At 35.1% G+C, this 18,068-nt stretch overlaps 1 protein-coding gene across 1 annotated transcript; it reads right to left on the reverse strand.

The window, feature by feature from the left end:
* Positions 1–9,579: 9,579 nt before the first annotated feature.
* Positions 9,580–11,274, reverse strand: LOC113291240 (protein ALTERED XYLOGLUCAN 4-like). The gene is made up of 3 exons (XM_026540798.1): positions 11,016–11,274; positions 10,641–10,921; positions 9,580–10,512 (listed from the first exon to the last, which is right to left on the reverse strand). Exons 1-3 carry the CDS (start codon positions 11,272–11,274, stop codon positions 9,736–9,738), a joined length of 1,317 nt encoding a protein of 438 aa, XP_026396583.1. The 3' UTR covers positions 9,580–9,735.
* Between the last annotated feature and the right edge of the window lie 6,794 nt (positions 11,275–18,068).

The raw sequence follows: 18,068 nt of genomic DNA on the forward strand, positions 1-18,068 counted from the left end.
GGTCTTTGGTTACGGATCAGAGGCTAGAGTTAGAGATCTAATCTTAGTTGAATATTCTTTTGGTTGGGTGTTCAAAACTAAAATATACAATACTAGTCCAGAAATCCAGTCCAGTAATAGCGGGCATGGAAATTAATTCTTTATGAATAACATTTGGCTTTGGAAACTGAGCACTGAACAGTTTTTTACATCTTGCTTTTGTCTACCGACACATAGCAAATTCCTGTTGAGTGAGAAGTGAGGGAACTATGAAAAGATGCATACACGAAGTTTAACATCATTTTTTCAGTATGAAGTTTGAAGGTGGGGTGGAAAAACAGATACATTAGCAATGAAATATTCAACGAACCCAAAAAAAGAAAAAAAAGAAAGAGTAAATCGGAAAGTTACATATGAAGCAAAAGCAGGTTTTGCTGATTGCTTCAAACGTAGCTTCATGACAACAAGTTTATATACTGATTGCTTGCTTGGAATCAACTGTTATTAAAGGAAGCTCAGTGTCGCTTAATTCAAGGTCTGTCGTTTGTAAGTGGGCTCTTTTTCTAAACAACTATTCTACACCCATCGAAGCTGTACACCGTGATTTCCACCGAGAGGGAATCGAACGGATACACAGGAAATCGTTCTGCGCATCGGGATTGGGATGGGGCAGAAATGGGTCCCACCTCCTTCTCACACGGTACTGTTTCAGTGGATAAAGCATTTCTGTTTTCTAAATATCTTTAAGAGACCCCAAAAATGACACATGGCATCGCTACAGTCATTTTGATTCGTGGTTAAGCCATACCATCATCGTTATCCATCTCATTAATAAGTCATAATACCCTTTTACACTCTTATATGAGCTTCATAGGAAAAGACACAATTTAAATGTTCAAAACTACGTTCAAGAGACCCATAGTATATACATGAAAAATCATGCATCTATGTAAGTATTATATAAATAGTTCGTCAAGCTTAGCGTGAAAAGACGCAACCTATATCTTCTCCCTTAAAGGCTTTGACAAAATAAGCTTTCATGTTGAACGGTGATGAAACCCTCGCTTTCTACTGGCTGAAAAAGGCTTTTTCTAATGTAGAAGTTATGGTGAAGACACTTGACATAACTCTATTGGTCGGAACATTAAAAATTGGTTACACTTTGTTTACATCAAGTATTTAAGCGTTCGTTATTAACAGCGTCGATAAAAAACTAGGTGGAAAACACTTCTGTTAGAGTTCTAACCTAATTATTTTTATTACACATATTTAACAGTACAGTATTAACACCGTCTTAGGTGGACAGTACTTCCAGAGAAATTCTTCACTTTCCTGACATCTATTGCTTGAATCACAATAATTTAAAAAGGAAAAAAAATTCTTCACTTTTTCTTCTTCTTCTTCTTCTTCTTCTTCTTTAATAAATCCCAGCTACAGTCGAACTTCGATAAACGAATGTTCGATAAGTTAATAACCTCGTTAAATGAATAATTTTTTCCGGTCCCGACTTGGGCCAAGGTGATAAATGAATAACCTCGCTTTCTGCATTAGTGAATAAAAAAATTCAATCCTTAAAGGACCCTATGAAAATATAAACGAATAATCACTAAATTATATGTATAAAATATGTATATAAGAATAAACCAAAATACATAATCAGTAAATCTTACATAAAAAAATATGTACAAATAAACTCAAAAAAATCCATCTATGATTGATTGTCCTTTTCTTCCACCCAAATCAAAATGCAGCGCATCCTTAATTTTATTCAATTCTTGCACAATTCCTGGAATATTTTGCTCATGTTGTAGCAACTATATTCTTAAAGTGACCATCGCTTGAAAGGCATCTTTAGATGACACATTTGGTACGACGCTACTATCATCTGGTTCAAGATCATTCTCATCAGTCATTATTGACTTATTAATTTATTTGTCTGTTGGGGATTCAATAGCTGCATCATTCTCGTTAGAATAGTAAATTAGAAATGACACCAGTTAATCCTTAGATATCTTCTTCTAATTGACCTTATGGTTCGGGAACATCAATATCTTTAGGCCGAATTTTACAATGGCGAAAACAAGTTTTAATTGTTTCGTCGTCACATCAAATCTCCAAGCCATAGTAGCAAAATTAATAGTATCCAATATGTTAATCTTTTTAATATTTTGGTGGATCAACTTCAAGGCTTTGCAAGATGCTAGAATAAAAACAACGCCTATATGAACTTTGAATGCTCGAATAATCTCAGCATCACATGGTTGAATTTTAGAAGTTATATTAGGGGGAAAGAATTTTCACCAATACCCTCGAGGTACTTTTTGTACACCTTCTCTTATACAATTGTACTTCCTAATTAAGAAAATGTTGTCTAAATGAATAAATATTCCTTTATCGATAAATGAATAAAAATAAATAATCCCGGTAAAAGAATATTTCCCAAGGCATTCATTTATCGAGGTTAGACTGTATATCTCGAATATTTTCTCTTTTTTTTTGATAGAAAACGAGATTATATTAACTAGCAAATATAGTACAAAAGATTTACAAGGTCAGTTTTTTCAAAAACATTAGATAAGATGCTAGCTTTTTGAACTTTTTGAGTTAACTGAGTCGACATTTGATGGAGTTTTTTAATTCTTGCTTCCTTGGCGATGAAGTCTTCTGCAAAACCCTATACTTCCTGGAAATAAAGTTGACTCGAGCTTGAGGGAGATCCTTCAAAATTGTCTTAACTTCCTGCATTGAGTTTTCTGTTGTCCAAGAGATATCCTCGCTAACCTTATTAAATGAGTCCGTCAGAGTCTTACAGTCGGTGACTATTGATGTACTAGATAGGATATTTTTCTTTAGCCATGAAACCGCCTTTAGCAAAGATTTTGTTTCTGCATGTAGGGATGAGGCAGCCCATTCTGTTCCCGCTGATAGGTGCATGAAGGCCTCATGGTCCACTGAGTACAGGATAAAAGCATAGACCATCCATAAATCCTCTTTTTTGAAAGAGGCATCTATGAAGATTATACAGTCTGTGTTTATCTTTCACCATGTTTTACTTGAGCAATTGGTCTTCTGAGTAGATGAAATCTTGAGAGGAGGTGCTGGAGGGGTAGATTCTAGGAATCTATTAATTTTACCAATTAAAGTCTTCGACTCTTGTTTGATTTTCTCAAATACCACTGAGCATCAACTATTGAATAGTAGATATTTTCCCTGTTAAAATTGTGAGCTCATTATCCGTGATCCACCATTTTACCCCAAGAAGCGATCCAGTCTGACGTGCAACTCCAATTTAGGTTTACAAGGGAAAACCCAAACCAAATGGCCCTAGCAAAAGGACACTCTCTAAAAAGATGATGCTCCATTTCTTGTTCTTGATTATTACACATCTGGCAAATTGTTTCAATATCCGGATACTAAGCTCCTAGTCTAGAAGAAGTTGGAAGGGCTTTTTGGACCAGTTTCCAGATGAAAAGTTTAATCCGAGGAATTATTGGGATTTTTCCGATTTTTTCCCAAGGAAAGTCTATTTGGGAGTAAGTATCATTGTATTGCTTCGCCAAAAAATTATAGATATTCTTGGCAGAAAAATTTCCCGAATGATGATGTTTCCATTTAATGGTATCCTGTTCTTGGCTTCTTGGAGTTATTGCAAGTATCTTTTTTCTATCCTCCGGGTCGAAAAAATTGTCCAATTTTTCCTGGTCCCAAGTGTTATCCTCCTTAATTAATTCTTGAACCATAGACGAGAATTGGAATTGGAATTGGTGGGTTGGAGAGTTTAGGAACCAAGTCGGTATCTAAAATCCATCTGTCTTCCCATATTTTTACCGATTTTCAGTTTTTGATTTGCCACACGAAATTCCTTTTGATCAAGTCTAATCTTTTTTGGATGCTTGTCCAGATCCAAGACAAATTAGACTTTTTGGAAGCTTCTGATGGATGTGAATTTGGGTAATATTTGTCTTTAAGAAGCTTGACCCATAATTGATCATGTTCGGCTATCAGTCAACTGGCGATCTTAGTGAGGAGGGCTATATTAAATTTATGTGGGATTTTGATTCCTCAATCTCCTTGGTGAATGGGTTTGCAAATAATTTTCCAAGCTCTAATGAAACCTCCTTGCTTTTTTTTTTCTCTTTTTTTTTTCCACCAGAAGTTTCTTTGGATGTGATCCAGTTGATCAAGAGTCTCTTTTGGAAGCGCAAGAACTTGCATTTGATTTGATAGGTTGGGTAGGCTTGAGGAATATATTTTATTAAGACGGTCCGACCCGCTTGAGATAGGAGTTTAGATTTCCAACCTTGAAGAGTTGAAAAATATTTTCTTTAGGAGTGGTTCAAAGTTGGCTTTCCTATTCTTGTCGAAATATAGCGGGGTACCTAAGTATCTATCATTTTTTTTTCATCAGGGGAATCTTTAAAAAATTTGCTATAATTTTTCCATGTTTCGGATGAATGCGAGGGATGACATAAACACTAGATTTTTTCAGATTTACCATCTGGCAAGTGATTTTCCCAAAGAGCTTTAAAATATCCAATATGTTTTTTGCTTCTCCTAAATCCGCCTTTTTGAATAGAAAACAGTCGTATGTAAAGAATAAATGGGAGATGTTGGGAGCATTTCTGTTGACCTGGAACCCTGATATTTTATTTTCTTGAATAGCTTTTTCAGGGATTCTGGAAAGTATTTCCATGCAAATTAGGAAAATAAACGGTGATAAAGGATCACCCAGCCTTAGACCTATCTAGGTGTTGAAAGTGGGTCCCGGAGAACCATTTAGGAGGATCGAGAATGAGGTTGTTGATAAACATTGCATAATGAGTTTTGTCCAGTTCTCGGAAAAGCCAAAAGCTGTGAAGACCTTCTAAACAAAGGTCCATTATGCCCTACAGAAGGCTTTTGAGAGGTATAGTTTTAACGCTAGAAATCCCTTTTTTTCTTTCTTGGATATGTTCATAGAGTGAATAAGTTCATGGGAAATTATGATATTGTATGTGATTTGTCTTCCAGGAAGGAAAGCTGATTAATTTTGGGAGATTATCTTATTAAGTATGGGGTTTAATCTATTAGCTAAGATTTTGGAAATTATTTTGTAAACGATATTGTTCAAGCTAATAGGTCTGAAATCTCTAGGGGTTTGAAGTGTGGAAATTTTTGGGATGAGGGTTATGTATGAATAGTTGAAATATTTGTTGAGGACACCAGATTTAAATAAATCTTGCACTGATTGAATATTATCGTTTCCGAGGGTGTCCCAGTTTGCTTTAAAAAAAACTGGTTGAAACCATCTGGACCTGGGGCTCCCCACTGGTTCATATTAGAGAGAGTGAGCTAAATTTCTTCTTTTATGGGGATTTCTGTCAAAGAATAGTTTTCTTCATGGGTGATGCAAGGTTTTATTATGCTGGAAAGCTCGAATTCGAAGTTGTTTATCTGGGATGTTCCAATTTGTTGAAAATGACTAACCAAAAGTGAGTTGATTTGATCTCTGTCTGATAGACAAAGCCCAGACGGTTCTCCGAGGGAGTTTATTGCGTTGATTCTTTTCCTATTTGAGGCAGTGGCATGGAAGTATTCTGTATTCTGATCATATTCTTGAAGAATTTATCTCTTGAGAGTTGATGATAGTAGTCATTTTTCCCACTTACCTAGCTCTGCTTGAAGATTTTTTAATTTCTCTATGTCCTTGGAAATGTTTCCCGATCTATGGATATTGTCAATTTTGTTATTTAGGGATTTCATATTTTTGTGAATATTCCCAAAGGTATTTGAGTTCCAGTGGGCTAAATCGGATGAGAGTAATTTAAGAAGCCCGGAAAAGTTTTGTTCTTGGTTATTCTCAGGGTGTAATTTCTAAGAATCATTGACTACCATAGGAAGAGAGGGGTGAGTTAACCAAGATCTAATGCATCTAAATGGTTTCTGAAGCCTAATCTTTTTTGGGTTAGAATCTAGTAAGATTGGTATGTGATCAGAACCTACTCTCGTAAGATGATTTACCTTGGTATCCGGAAAAATCTGGGCTCATGGTAATGACGTAAACGCTCTGTCAATTCTTTTGCAAATGTTTGCTTCACCTTTTCTGTTGTTTGACAAAGTGAAAGGAGATCCGTCATAAACCGCGTCTTGGAGGCTCAAAGAGTTAATTGTGTCGACCATGAAAGAATTACTACTTGAACCCGCCTTATTTCCGCCTTGTTTTTTATCTGGATCCAATATGACATTTAAATCCCCTATTTTTATATGTTGTGCAATGTCTGAGATACGAGTCCACTGTTCAAGTTTGTCGCCAGCTTCAACGACTCCATAGACGTAAGTGACCAAAATATCTGCATCTCCTATATTTGCTTCAAAATAACAAACATTAAATTTCGAGGATATTAATCTTATTTCTATGTTGTTGTGCCAAGCGATTGCTAAACCCTTTGCTGTTCCCACGGAGGGGACAATAAACCAGTCAATGGAAAGGGGAATGTTTAAAAAAAGAATCCATTCGAGACAAGGGATCTTTTGTCTCGGCTAAAAAGACTATGTCGGATTTGTAGTATTGGCAGAGGAAGTTGAAGTGGTCTTTGGTGATAAGGGTTCCAATGCCCTGGACATTCCAGGATAAAAGTTTCATAATGCTAGGACTAAGGGTTACCTAACAGAAGAACTGAGAGAGAGAGAGAGAGAGAGAGTTCTAAATGACTGACCAAGGGTAGAAAAGGAGTGATAAAAACGGGTTAAAAAACAATCAGAGGAAAACCTCAGCCAGAAAAAATTACTTTGACTAATTACAGATCAAAACTAGTCATAAAAATCCAAGGTGACCAAACTTGTGGTACAAAAACCCCACTCAAATGTTGGGATTCATTAAAACTCCATCTTAAACTAAACTGATACAAAAACCCCCAAATTTCAAAATTGGTTTCATTAAATTTTATGATGAAACCAAAAATTGGTTTCGTCAAATTCGATGAGGTTTCATCAAATTTTATGATGAATGTTTTTTGAGGTTTTTGTGTTACTTTTGTTTTGGCGGGTTTTTTGTGGATGGATAGTGACACCTTTGGGGTTATAACTCGCGGACCGTTTACATATAGACATAAAAGGAAATAAAAACAGAAATTAGATAAAGATAAAAAATAAACCAAGAGGATTACGCCTCATAGTCTCCGATGGCATCAATAAACAACAAAGTTTCATAGATCTACTGCTTCTTTTGGAGATGTCCTGTACTAATTATGGTTGGAGTTTCCACCAAGGTTATGATCAATGCTCTTCTATTCAACTGGAACTTATGACTGGACCTTTGTAGGATGGAAATGATGCACAAGTACAAGGATGATTGCACCTTCTGTTGGATTTCATTTTAAATTAACACTTATCACCACCATCTGCTTGTTGTTTAGCGAAGGCAAAATGATGTACCCAACTATCTTATGCTCAATCAATCCATGGATATCACAAAGATTGTAATGAAAGATATGTAATTCAAGTTCACCCCAAAATCTGACCTAAACCAATTCCAACAAATAAAAATACAAAACCGATAGGAAATTAAATCTGAATTTGGCTTGGAAGAAGGAAATTCTACTTTTTAAATGCCTAAATTTGGTTAGGAAGAACAAGTGCTAATCAGAAACTTGTTTGGGAATGTGACCAAGGATAAAAGACAAAAACATCGCCACAGAAGGACTCCAATGTAAGAGATTAACAAAAAGCTCACACTTAAACAATAAGAATCTCCAAAACTCTCATATTTCATAGGAATGGATCATGTGTATCTTAAGAGCAACCCAAAACCTAATAAGGAACCTCAAGATAGGAAAAAAAAACAATAGAAATTTTCTCCTTGAACCTACACTTTTAACTCAAAAAGCAATTCTACCCTCATGAGACATAAGAAGGATCTCATCTAGAAGTAGTTGAAAACTACTACTCAAGTTCAAGGTGTTTGAGGAGAAATAAACAGAGATACATCACCCTGCTAACCAACAACAAGGTGATACAAAATCCATGATGCCAAGCTACAAAAAAGAGAATTTTTTCCGGAGGTTTTAAAGTACCGAAGAAGCAAGAGATGCACAACAATAAATCACAAAGTTTAAACTTAGAAACTTGGGATTCAATTTTCAAAATAAAAACTCCAGCAAAGGATTCCATGAGCATAATTATCAATGATGATGATTAGTAAAAGGAAGGAAATTCCAAATTTTAGGCATGGGTTTACTGGGCAGTCCTTCTAAATAACTCCAAAAGGAAGAAACAAACGAAAACTCACAGGAATTTGAATTGATGGATAGAAAAACAAGTAAACAGATTTATATTGGGGTGAATTGAATTAACATAAATTGATATCTCATGATTAAGGATTACCTGAAATCCGTGGATTACCTAACAAATCTTCATTAGTTAGGGTTTGTTGTGTACTTGGGTTTGAGGTGAAACCGGGATCGAGGACTTCTTCCAACTCCATATACTTTTAAATCATATCTCCTAATTTATTTTTGCAGTAGAACTAGAAACTTGTTGGACGACCCAAGGGAGTCCTTCTATGTGATCAAAATGGAGGCTAAAAAATGCAATTGGATGTAACGTTTTTTTTTTCTTTCATTTCTTATTGATTCAATTGAACATGAATTGATCGCTTTTTTTCCAAAATTGATTTGATAATCAAAGAGTTATAATACCCAACTACTAATAAGTACCATCAAATCGATCAAAACGCGAGTTGGTTGTTAATTATTTCGACCTAAAATCCTTGAAAAAACCGTGTTCCTAATCTAATTTTCCACAGTTTTATACAATTTCATTCAATTCGACCAAAATGGATCGAAATCTATCGTCATTTTCCAAAATTGGTTTGATAATTCATGATTTGGGGTCCCCATTTATATTTCAACTCCAACAAATCGAATGAAACCGACCAATTTTACCTTCAATTGCTTCAAATTAAACCAAAAAGTTGAAAAAGTGTGGTGCACAAAAAATGTGATATAAGACAAAAACAATTAGTAATGCATATATGTGTTCCTAATTAGATTTTCTGTTGCAAAGTAAAAGAATTCAGTAAAAATTAACTCTAAAAGAATTTTGATCGAATCTTCGGTCGACCCCCTATCGTGCGTGGTAATCTAGTTTATGATTTATCCATCAGAGGCTATGAAAAGGAATTAGCCACTCGTGGCTAAAAGTAGGGAAGATAAAAATTAGGATAATAAAAACTGGATATGAACAATGAAATTGAAAAGATTGGGGATTAAGATGAGGAGATTTAAGTAAGAAGAGAACCTCGATTGATGTTTTTATGAGAAATTTATGGACATGCAGACGATCAGATTGAGAAATTTTTTGAGTCGGTGAGAATTCTTGGTCGACTCAATATTGCCCGATCCTCAGAGCCCTCTAGAGAGGATTACATTTAGTTTTTTTCTGATGAATATTTTCTTTTAAAAACCGACACTGACACTAATCATTAAATTGACCACTAAATCATCAATATTAACACGAATCAAATAAGGATAAAATTGTCATTAAAAAAAATTAATGGATATGGAGCTACGTCATTTTACTATTTCATGACTCTAATTTTAGAAGTATTGGATATATCCCGACTCCCGAAACACGGTTCTTGTGGACGGATTGGTTGCGAAAGGGATGAAGTTCCCACCCGCTGCTCGGGCCTAATTCCTAGCAACCAGGAAAAGGGAAAGAAATAAAAACTGAAGAAATCCTATGTCATTACAAAAATGAAATCTACAAATAACCCTGTCACAGGGATGAACCCTTCCTTCTTTGCAGCACAGCCATCAGCAAATCATTCCATAAGTCAATAGGCCCCGGCAAACACCAATGAACACAATCGGTGAAAGACTTGCCATCGGAATATTGATCTTTCCAATGATGCCCAGGATGTCCATCTGGTCTCATTATCATCGCACTAGTTATATCCAAAATCTCAAACATCTTCCCTTTTGTTGTGTTCTTAATTTTCTCAAATTCTTTCACTTGACGTCTGTTTATTTCCCGCTCCCATTCTGCATTAACCTGTTCTTCAGTGTATGGACGCGTTCTATTGCATTTCCCTCCACTATTCCAAGACCCGTACTCAAAATGCACAGGCGAAAATGTACGAAAGACAGTAACTAAGCCCTTACTACACTCCTTACATTCACTAATGTATCCGAGCGCAGTTCGGATGGCTTTTGAAATAGCGAATTGAGTTCCTAGATCAGGGATGTTTGGGTTGTTGCACTCGGTACATCCTATCAGTCTACCACCTTCATATAAGTGATTCATTCGGAGGAACCAGTGAGCAACAGAAATAATAGCATAATCCAGATTGGGGAATTTATCAGCCCAGTTAACATCAAGCTTGTCCAGGTGCAAATCAAACACGTTTGTCCTTGAACCATTTACAATTCCTTTATCTTCTGCTGCAACCAAGAATTTTGTCCAGTAGACCATGAGAGTGAAATCATGAGATGCAAAGTAAAATGTTCGGAACCGATCTTCAGAGTCCTTGTAGATATCTTTCGGAGTTTCTCCCTACACATTTCATATTTCATCTTATAAAAGGGTTTATATAAGCAAAATAGAATTACTAAAAGCATTTGATTAATCGCAACAATGCCAAAGACAAGAAAATAAATATATGTAATTGAAGTTGAACTTACTTGAGATAGGAGACAAAGGAGCGACTCCATTTGATTCCTAGCAAGGGAATCGCCAATAAACGCTAACTTTTTACCACGAACTAAAGATAAAAATGCCTTTGGATTAAATCTTGGGAGCTCACATTCATCTGGTTTCCATCTCCAATTTATAAAATTTACATCTTTCCTTCCAAATTTTCCGCAGTTCTTCGTGTCCGGTATCGTAGGACAGCTCCATTTTGTGTACAATGATCCATTATGTTCTGGTACCCATTGACCCTTAAACAAGTCACAGTACTTCTCTACCCCATAAACAAACCAAAAACTTAATCAGAACAAAACTTAGACTACAAAAAAATACTGATAAAATTAACACGTATAGTACCGTGTACATACCCTTTTTGGGGTTGATATTCATGGCAGGAGTTTGATTGAGAGCCTTGTGAGGAACAGCATTGTTATTAACGAAAGGGAGCTTCTGCTTAGAGCTGAACTGGCTAAAGGGATTTGGAGAATCGAGAACAAAGACAGCGAAAAGCCAAGAAATACCTATTACCCACGAGAAAAATAACAATAATCTCCATGCGTTTGCAGTATTACACATTTCCCGCTTCTCATTGTTGTTTGGAAGAATTTCAAAAGTTGCAGACTTCATGGTCTTTGGTTACGGATCAGAGGCTAGAGTTAGAGATCTAATCTTAGTTGAATATTCTTTTGGTTGGGTGTTCAAAACTAAAATATACAATACTAGTCCAGAAATCCAGTCCAGTAATAGCGGGCATGGAAATTAATTCTTTATGAATAACATTTGGCTTTGGAAACTGAGCACTGAACAGTTTTTTACATCTTGCTTTTGTCTACCGACACATAGCAAATTCCTGTTGAGTGAGAAGTGAGGGAACTATGAAAAGATGCATACACGAAGTTTAACATCATTTTTTCAGTATGAAGTTTGAAGGTGGGGTGGAAAAACAGATACATTAGCAATGAAATATTCAACGAACCCAAAAAAAGAAAAAAAAGAAAGAGTAAATCGGAAAGTTACATATGAAGCAAAAGCAGGTTTTGCTGATTGCTTCAAACGTAGCTTCATGACAACAAGTTTATATACTGATTGCTTGCTTGGAATCAACTGTTATTAAAGGAAGCTCAGTGTCGCTTAATTCAAGGTCTGTCGTTTGTAAGTGGGCTCTTTTTCTAAACAACTATTCTACACCCATCGAAGCTGTACACCGTGATTTCCACCGAGAGGGAATCGAACGGATACACAGGAAATCGTTCTGCGCATCGGGATTGGGATGGGGCAGAAATGGGTCCCACCTCCTTCTCACACGGTACTGTTTCAGTGGATAAAGCATTTCTGTTTTCTAAATATCTTTAAGAGACCCCAAAAATGACACATGGCATCGCTACAGTCATTTTGATTCGTGGTTAAGCCATACCATCATCGTTATCCATCTCATTAATAAGTCATAATACCCTTTTACACTCTTATATGAGCTTCATAGGAAAAGACACAATTTAAATGTTCAAAACTACGTTCAAGAGACCCATAGTATATACATGAAAAATCATGCATCTATGTAAGTATTATATAAATAGTTCGTCAAGCTTAGCGTGAAAAGACGCAACCTATATCTTCTCCCTTAAAGGCTTTGACAAAATAAGCTTTCATGTTGAACGGTGATGAAACCCTCGCTTTCTACTGGCTGAAAAAGGCTTTTTCTAATGTAGAAGTTATGGTGAAGACACTTGACATAACTCTATTGGTCGGAATATTAAAAATTGGTTACACTTTGTTTACATCAAGTATTTAAGCGTTCGTTATTAACAGCATCGATAAAAAACTAGGTGGAAAACACTTCTGTCAGAGTTCTAACCTAATTATTTTTATTACACATATTTAACAGTACAGTATTAACACCGTCTTAGGTGGACAATACTTCCGGAGAAAATTTCTCATTCAAAATTTAATATTGGAGTTGCTTAAGAGGATTTTATTTCAAATTCAATTTAACACCGAGTTGCTTAAGCTGCGATGTAACAACTAACACCTATAATCGACTGTCTAATACGACTATTCTTTCAGGGACGGAGCCAGCCCATTGCAAGGAGGTGCACTTGTACTCCCTGCCCAGCTGGCTCCAAAGCCCATTATAGGCATTATAGCCCAATTTTGTACTTTTGCACCCTTGGAATTTTTGGTTGCACCTATAGTAAATATTTACACCCCTTCACATGATTCTTGTCTCCGCCTCTGTATTCTTCTATACCGAAAACTGTGTAATAATTCCTAAGCTAAGTTTATTACGGGATTCCTAAACCGTGTAATCTATAGTACGAAAAGTGTAATACAGGGACCTTTTTTTTTTATATAAGAAGAGAAGAGTTTTATTAGAACAAAGAAGGATGTACATAAATGCTACTAGCTGTAGCAAAAGAAAAAGGAAAAAAATGCAATTAGTAGAAAACTAAATCCTAATTTTCACAGGGACCCCTAAACAAGTGATACATAGGGATTCCTAAACTCTAGCAAACACCATCTTTTCTGAGTAATTTTGTTTTACTCGCCCATCTCACCTACGTTTTCTGCGACCAGTAATAATTTATTTTTTCACTATTTTTTATGGAAATTGATTACCTACCATATTATATTCTATCTCTCCTCTTCCCATTTAGTGTATTCGTTCCACCACACCAAATCAAAAAATACATCGGTTACGGGAAGGGGGAGGCACTGCGTACACGAAATCAAAAATGTGTCGTCCCGCGCACGTAATCTTTTCACTATTTTCCTTATGGAAGTTGAGTACCTACCATATTATGTCATAACTTTCCTCCACCTATTTAATGTATTCACCCCGCCACACCAAATCAAAAATGTATCATCCCACGCACGTAAGTTAAATGTACCAGGCACAAATCCAGAGTTAATTAAAAACTAACATTCAAAAGATACATTCAGGAGACACATCTATTTTGAAAAACTATGCACCTGTGATGTATCAGTGCTATACCCTAAATAGTTTTCAGACAAGCAAAATTTTCTACACTCACAATCTCATCCACACTCTAGCACATAATTTCAAAGACTTTTGATATATAGATCACGGAGCCATACATAATTCTTCTGCATCATAGTCGTCCTGATAAGTGATGAACTCATGTCATCGACTTCAAAGATTCAATAATACAAATGTAACCGGAAAATTACATACCTTTTCTAGTTTGACTTCTCACAATGAAACTGTCCCGTTAAAAAGTTTGAGTTTAGCAAATTTCTCTTACAAAAGCGATTTCAAAACATAATACAAAAGGTACAAATCCTCCCATGGAAATGTATATATGAACGAATCGATCATTTATTTTCTCTGAAGCTTTCAGCGAAGCTCTCACACTGTAAGACCAAATTTCTAGGGTCTTAAATATTGGTGATGCCTTTTAGTGTATGAATTATTCAAGTGTCATGAAATCTTTTCAAGACAATAATACGATACATAATTTATGTAAAATTTCGATTTTTGTTGTAATGAAACGAAACATATTCAAACCTAGGCACTGATACATATATGTTAAAACTGAATATGCAGGAGCATACAAATTCAAGAAAAGTACTAGGAAGTTGATAAAGACGCTCAATCATGATCAATTGACCACGAAATATAGGTAAAAGCCGTACATTTCGAGATCTTTTTAAATATATAGAAAGCACGACAACAATAGAAAGTTGACGAAAATTTGGAATAAGCACCTGATCACCAAGAGAAAACATTCAAGACAAGACAAATGCAACACAAAAGATCCACTCGTAATATATGATATTATATGACTTATAAGTAAGACAATATGTATAAATTAGCTATAAAAACACTGATTTGACATACAAGATCCAAATCATCCCTACTAATAGCATTTATCTAAGATGAGTACAATCCATATAAATAGGACTAGTGAGCTGCAGTACTATCACCATCAAATTTTTTTGACACTATTTACATTTATATCACTGCGCACACCAAATCAAAAATGTATCACCCCGTGCGCGTAAGTTAAATGTACCGGGAAAAATCAGTGTTAATTAAAAGCTAACATTCAAAAGATACATTCAGGAGACACATCTATGTTGAAAAATTATGAGCATGTGATGTGTCAGTGTTATACCCTAAACAGTTTTCAGACAAGAAAAAATTTATACACTCACAATCTCATCCACCCTCTAGAATATAATTTCAAAGACTTTTGATATAGAGATCACGTAGCCATACATAATTCTTCTGCATCATAGTCGTCCTGATAAGTGATGAACCCAGGTCATCGACTTCAAAGATTCGATAATGCAAATGAAATCGCAAAAGTACACGCCTTTTCTAGTTTGACTTCTCATATTGAAACTGTTCTGTTAAAAGCAAGTTTGATTTTAACAAATTTCTCTTACAAAAGCGATTTTCACCAACATAATTCAAAAGGTACAACTCCTCCTGTAGAAATGTATAAGTGAACAAATCGATCATTTAATTTCTCTGAAATTTTCAGCGAAACTCTCACACCGTAAGACCAAATTGCTAGGGTCTTGGATATTGGTGATGCCTTTTAGTGCATGATTTATTCAAGTATCATGAAAGCTTTTCAAGACAATAATACGAAACATACTCTATGTAAAATTTTGATTTTTGTTGTAATGAAACGAAACATATTCAAACCTAGGCACTAATATATACAGGGTAAAACTGAATATGCAGGAGCAGACAAATTCAAGAAAAGTACTAGGAAGTTGATAAAGACGCCAAATCATGATCAATTGACCAAATCTAGTTTTAATTCAATGCTAACATTCAAAAGATACATTCAGGAGAAAGTGAAGAAATTGATAATTTATTTTCTCTGAATCTTTCAGCGAAACTCTTACACTGTAAGACCAAATTGCTAGAGTCTTGAATATTGGTGATGCCTTTTAGTGCATAAATTATTCAAGTGTCATGAAAGTTTTTCAAGACAATAAAAAACATACTCTATGTAAAATTTTGATTTTTGTTGTAATGAAATGAAACATGTTCAAACCTAGGCACTAATACATACATGGTAAAACTGAGTATGCAGGAGCAGACAAATTCAAGAAAAGTACTAGGAAGTTGATAAAGACGCCAAATCATGATCAATTGACCACCAAATATAGGTAAAAGTCATATATTTCAAAATCTTTTTAAATATATAGAAAGCACGACACCAACAAAAAGTTGAAATTTTTTTGGAACAAGTACCTAATCTCCAAAAGAAAACATTCAAGACAAGATAAATGCAACTCAAAAGATCCACCCGTAATATATGATATAATCTGACTTATTAATAAGACAATATGTATAAATTAGCTAAAAAATACTGATTTGACATATAAGAGCCAAATCATCCCTACTAATGGTGTTTATCTAAGATGAGTGCAATCCATATAAATGGGACTAGTGAGCTATAATACTATCACCATCAAAAAAAGAATTACACTATTTACATTTCAAAATACTGTAAATATACATGATATAACCCAACTGTTCCGGTGGTGCATTATTTGAAAGATGACTTGGAAGTAGATTATAGATATACAAATCTACGAAGTAAAGGTATGTAAATGGAAACCAAAAGTCTAGAAGAAGTAAGAGGATATATATTATTTCTATGAGTTTGATATAGGATGGTACAGATTTAAAAAAATTTATTGAATGGAACAGGAAAATGCTAGATTGCGGGACAGAATCGGAGTACAATTCCGTAAGAAGGTATGGTGATAAAAATGACTTCCCTAACATCCAATAGATCCCCAGTTCCCACACGGAAATAGGAGCTGCTACGCTAGGTATAGAATCAAATCACTATACCAATATTGTTTTAGTAATAAAATGTATGTTCTTGATGAAGGTTTTGAAGAATTTCACGATCATAATGTTCTTGATATGTCTTTGAAAAATACATTGATGTTATCCCTAAGAAAGTAGGTGTGGAGGAAGTCAAGGATTTTCAGCCGATTAGCTTTATTTGGAGTGTGTACAAAATCATCTCAAAGGTCTTAGCGGAACGCGTAAAGGTATATCTCACTACCCTAATCTCACCCTCCCAATCTAGTTTTAATAAAGGAAGACAAGTTATTGATGGATTGTTAATTGCGAATGAATATGTGGATTCTAGACTTCCTCAAAAGTTACCGGGGTTGGTTTGAAAGATTGATTTTGAAAAGGCTTTTGATAATGTGAATGGGAATTTCCTAAATGAAGTCTTATTCAAGATGGGTTTTGGTGGTATATAAAAGCTTGAATTAGAAATTGTCTAACTTTCTCAAAGTTTTTGGTTCTTGTTAATAGATCGTCTCATGGTTATTTTGGTAGTGAAAAGGGACTTCGTAAAGGTGACCCACTTTCTATAATTTGTGAAGTCTTAAGTTGTATGTCGAGCAAAGCTCAAGAACTTGATCAAATCTCGGGTTTCTCGGTGAAGGAGGGGGAACAAAAGTAAATCACTTGTAATTCTCCGACGACGCTATCATTTTTCTTGATGCTAAGAAAGAACAAGTTGATGTCTTACGCTACTTACTTCTTTGTTTTGAGTTAACTTCGAGTTTGAAGATAAATTTCTTGAAGATTAGTCTATTTGGGGTTGCATTTGAGGAGGGAATTGAAGAGTATGCTAACATGTTGGGATGAAAGAATGCCACATTTTCTAGTGTTTATCTCGGTCTTCCCTTGGGAGACAAGGTGAGAGGAGCACAAATGGGAAAAGATTCGTGAAACTTGTGCAAAAAGAGTTGCTTATTGGAACGGGAAAACACTTTCTAGAGGAGGTAAGTTAACTCTCATCAAAAGTGTTTTGGCTAGCCTACTAATTTATTATCTCTCCCTTTTTCTTGCCCCTTGCTCCATAACTAAGAATATGGATAAAGTTGTGAGAGATTTCTTATGGGATGAAGATTAAAACAAGAAAATAACTCATAATGTTAAATGGACGATGGTTTCTAAACTAAAAAAAAAAAGGTGGTCTAGTTAGTGAATTTGGCTTTGTTAAAGAAATGGTGGTGGCATTTTGCATAGAGAGAAAAGCATTTTAGAGAAAGATTATGGTCGAAAAATTTGGTGAAACATCCACCGGTTGGAAAACTCTCCAACTCAAAGGATCAAAAGGCGGTAGTTTGTGGTTTAATATTCACAAATATGTAGAAGATTTAAATAAAAATATAAGATTCAAGATTAATGGGGGAAACGAAACTAGATTTTGGGAATATGTTTGGCTTGGAAATCGAAATTGTGTGATATTTTTCATTTAGCATTTAGAGATCCAAGGACGAAAGAGTTTGTGGTGGCTAATATGTATAAATTTAGGGAAGGTGGTGTAAGATGAAAATTTATGAGTGGACAAAGATATTCACAATCTCTCAAGTGAAGTCTTAGCTATATCAAACCTTCTTTCTTC

This window comes from Papaver somniferum, chromosome 6 (assembly GCF_003573695.1).
Source record: "Papaver somniferum cultivar HN1 chromosome 6, ASM357369v1, whole genome shotgun sequence".
NCBI classification, from domain to species: domain Eukaryota; kingdom Viridiplantae; phylum Streptophyta; class Magnoliopsida; order Ranunculales; family Papaveraceae; genus Papaver; species Papaver somniferum.

Excerpts from the sequence above, each read along its gene's own strand:
- LOC113291240 (XM_026540798.1), bottom strand. The coding sequence starts at position 11,274 with ATGAAGTCTGCAACTTTTGAAATTCTTCCAAACAACAATGAGAAGCGG. Across the intron at positions 10,922-11,015 it reads GAATATCAACCCCAAAAAGG|AGAAGTACTGTGACTTGTTT; the intron begins GTATGTACACGG and ends TTTATGGGGTAG. Across the intron at positions 10,513-10,640 it reads TCCTTTGTCTCCTATCTCAA|GGAGAAACTCCGAAAGATAT; the intron begins GTAAGTTCAACT and ends TGAAATGTGTAG.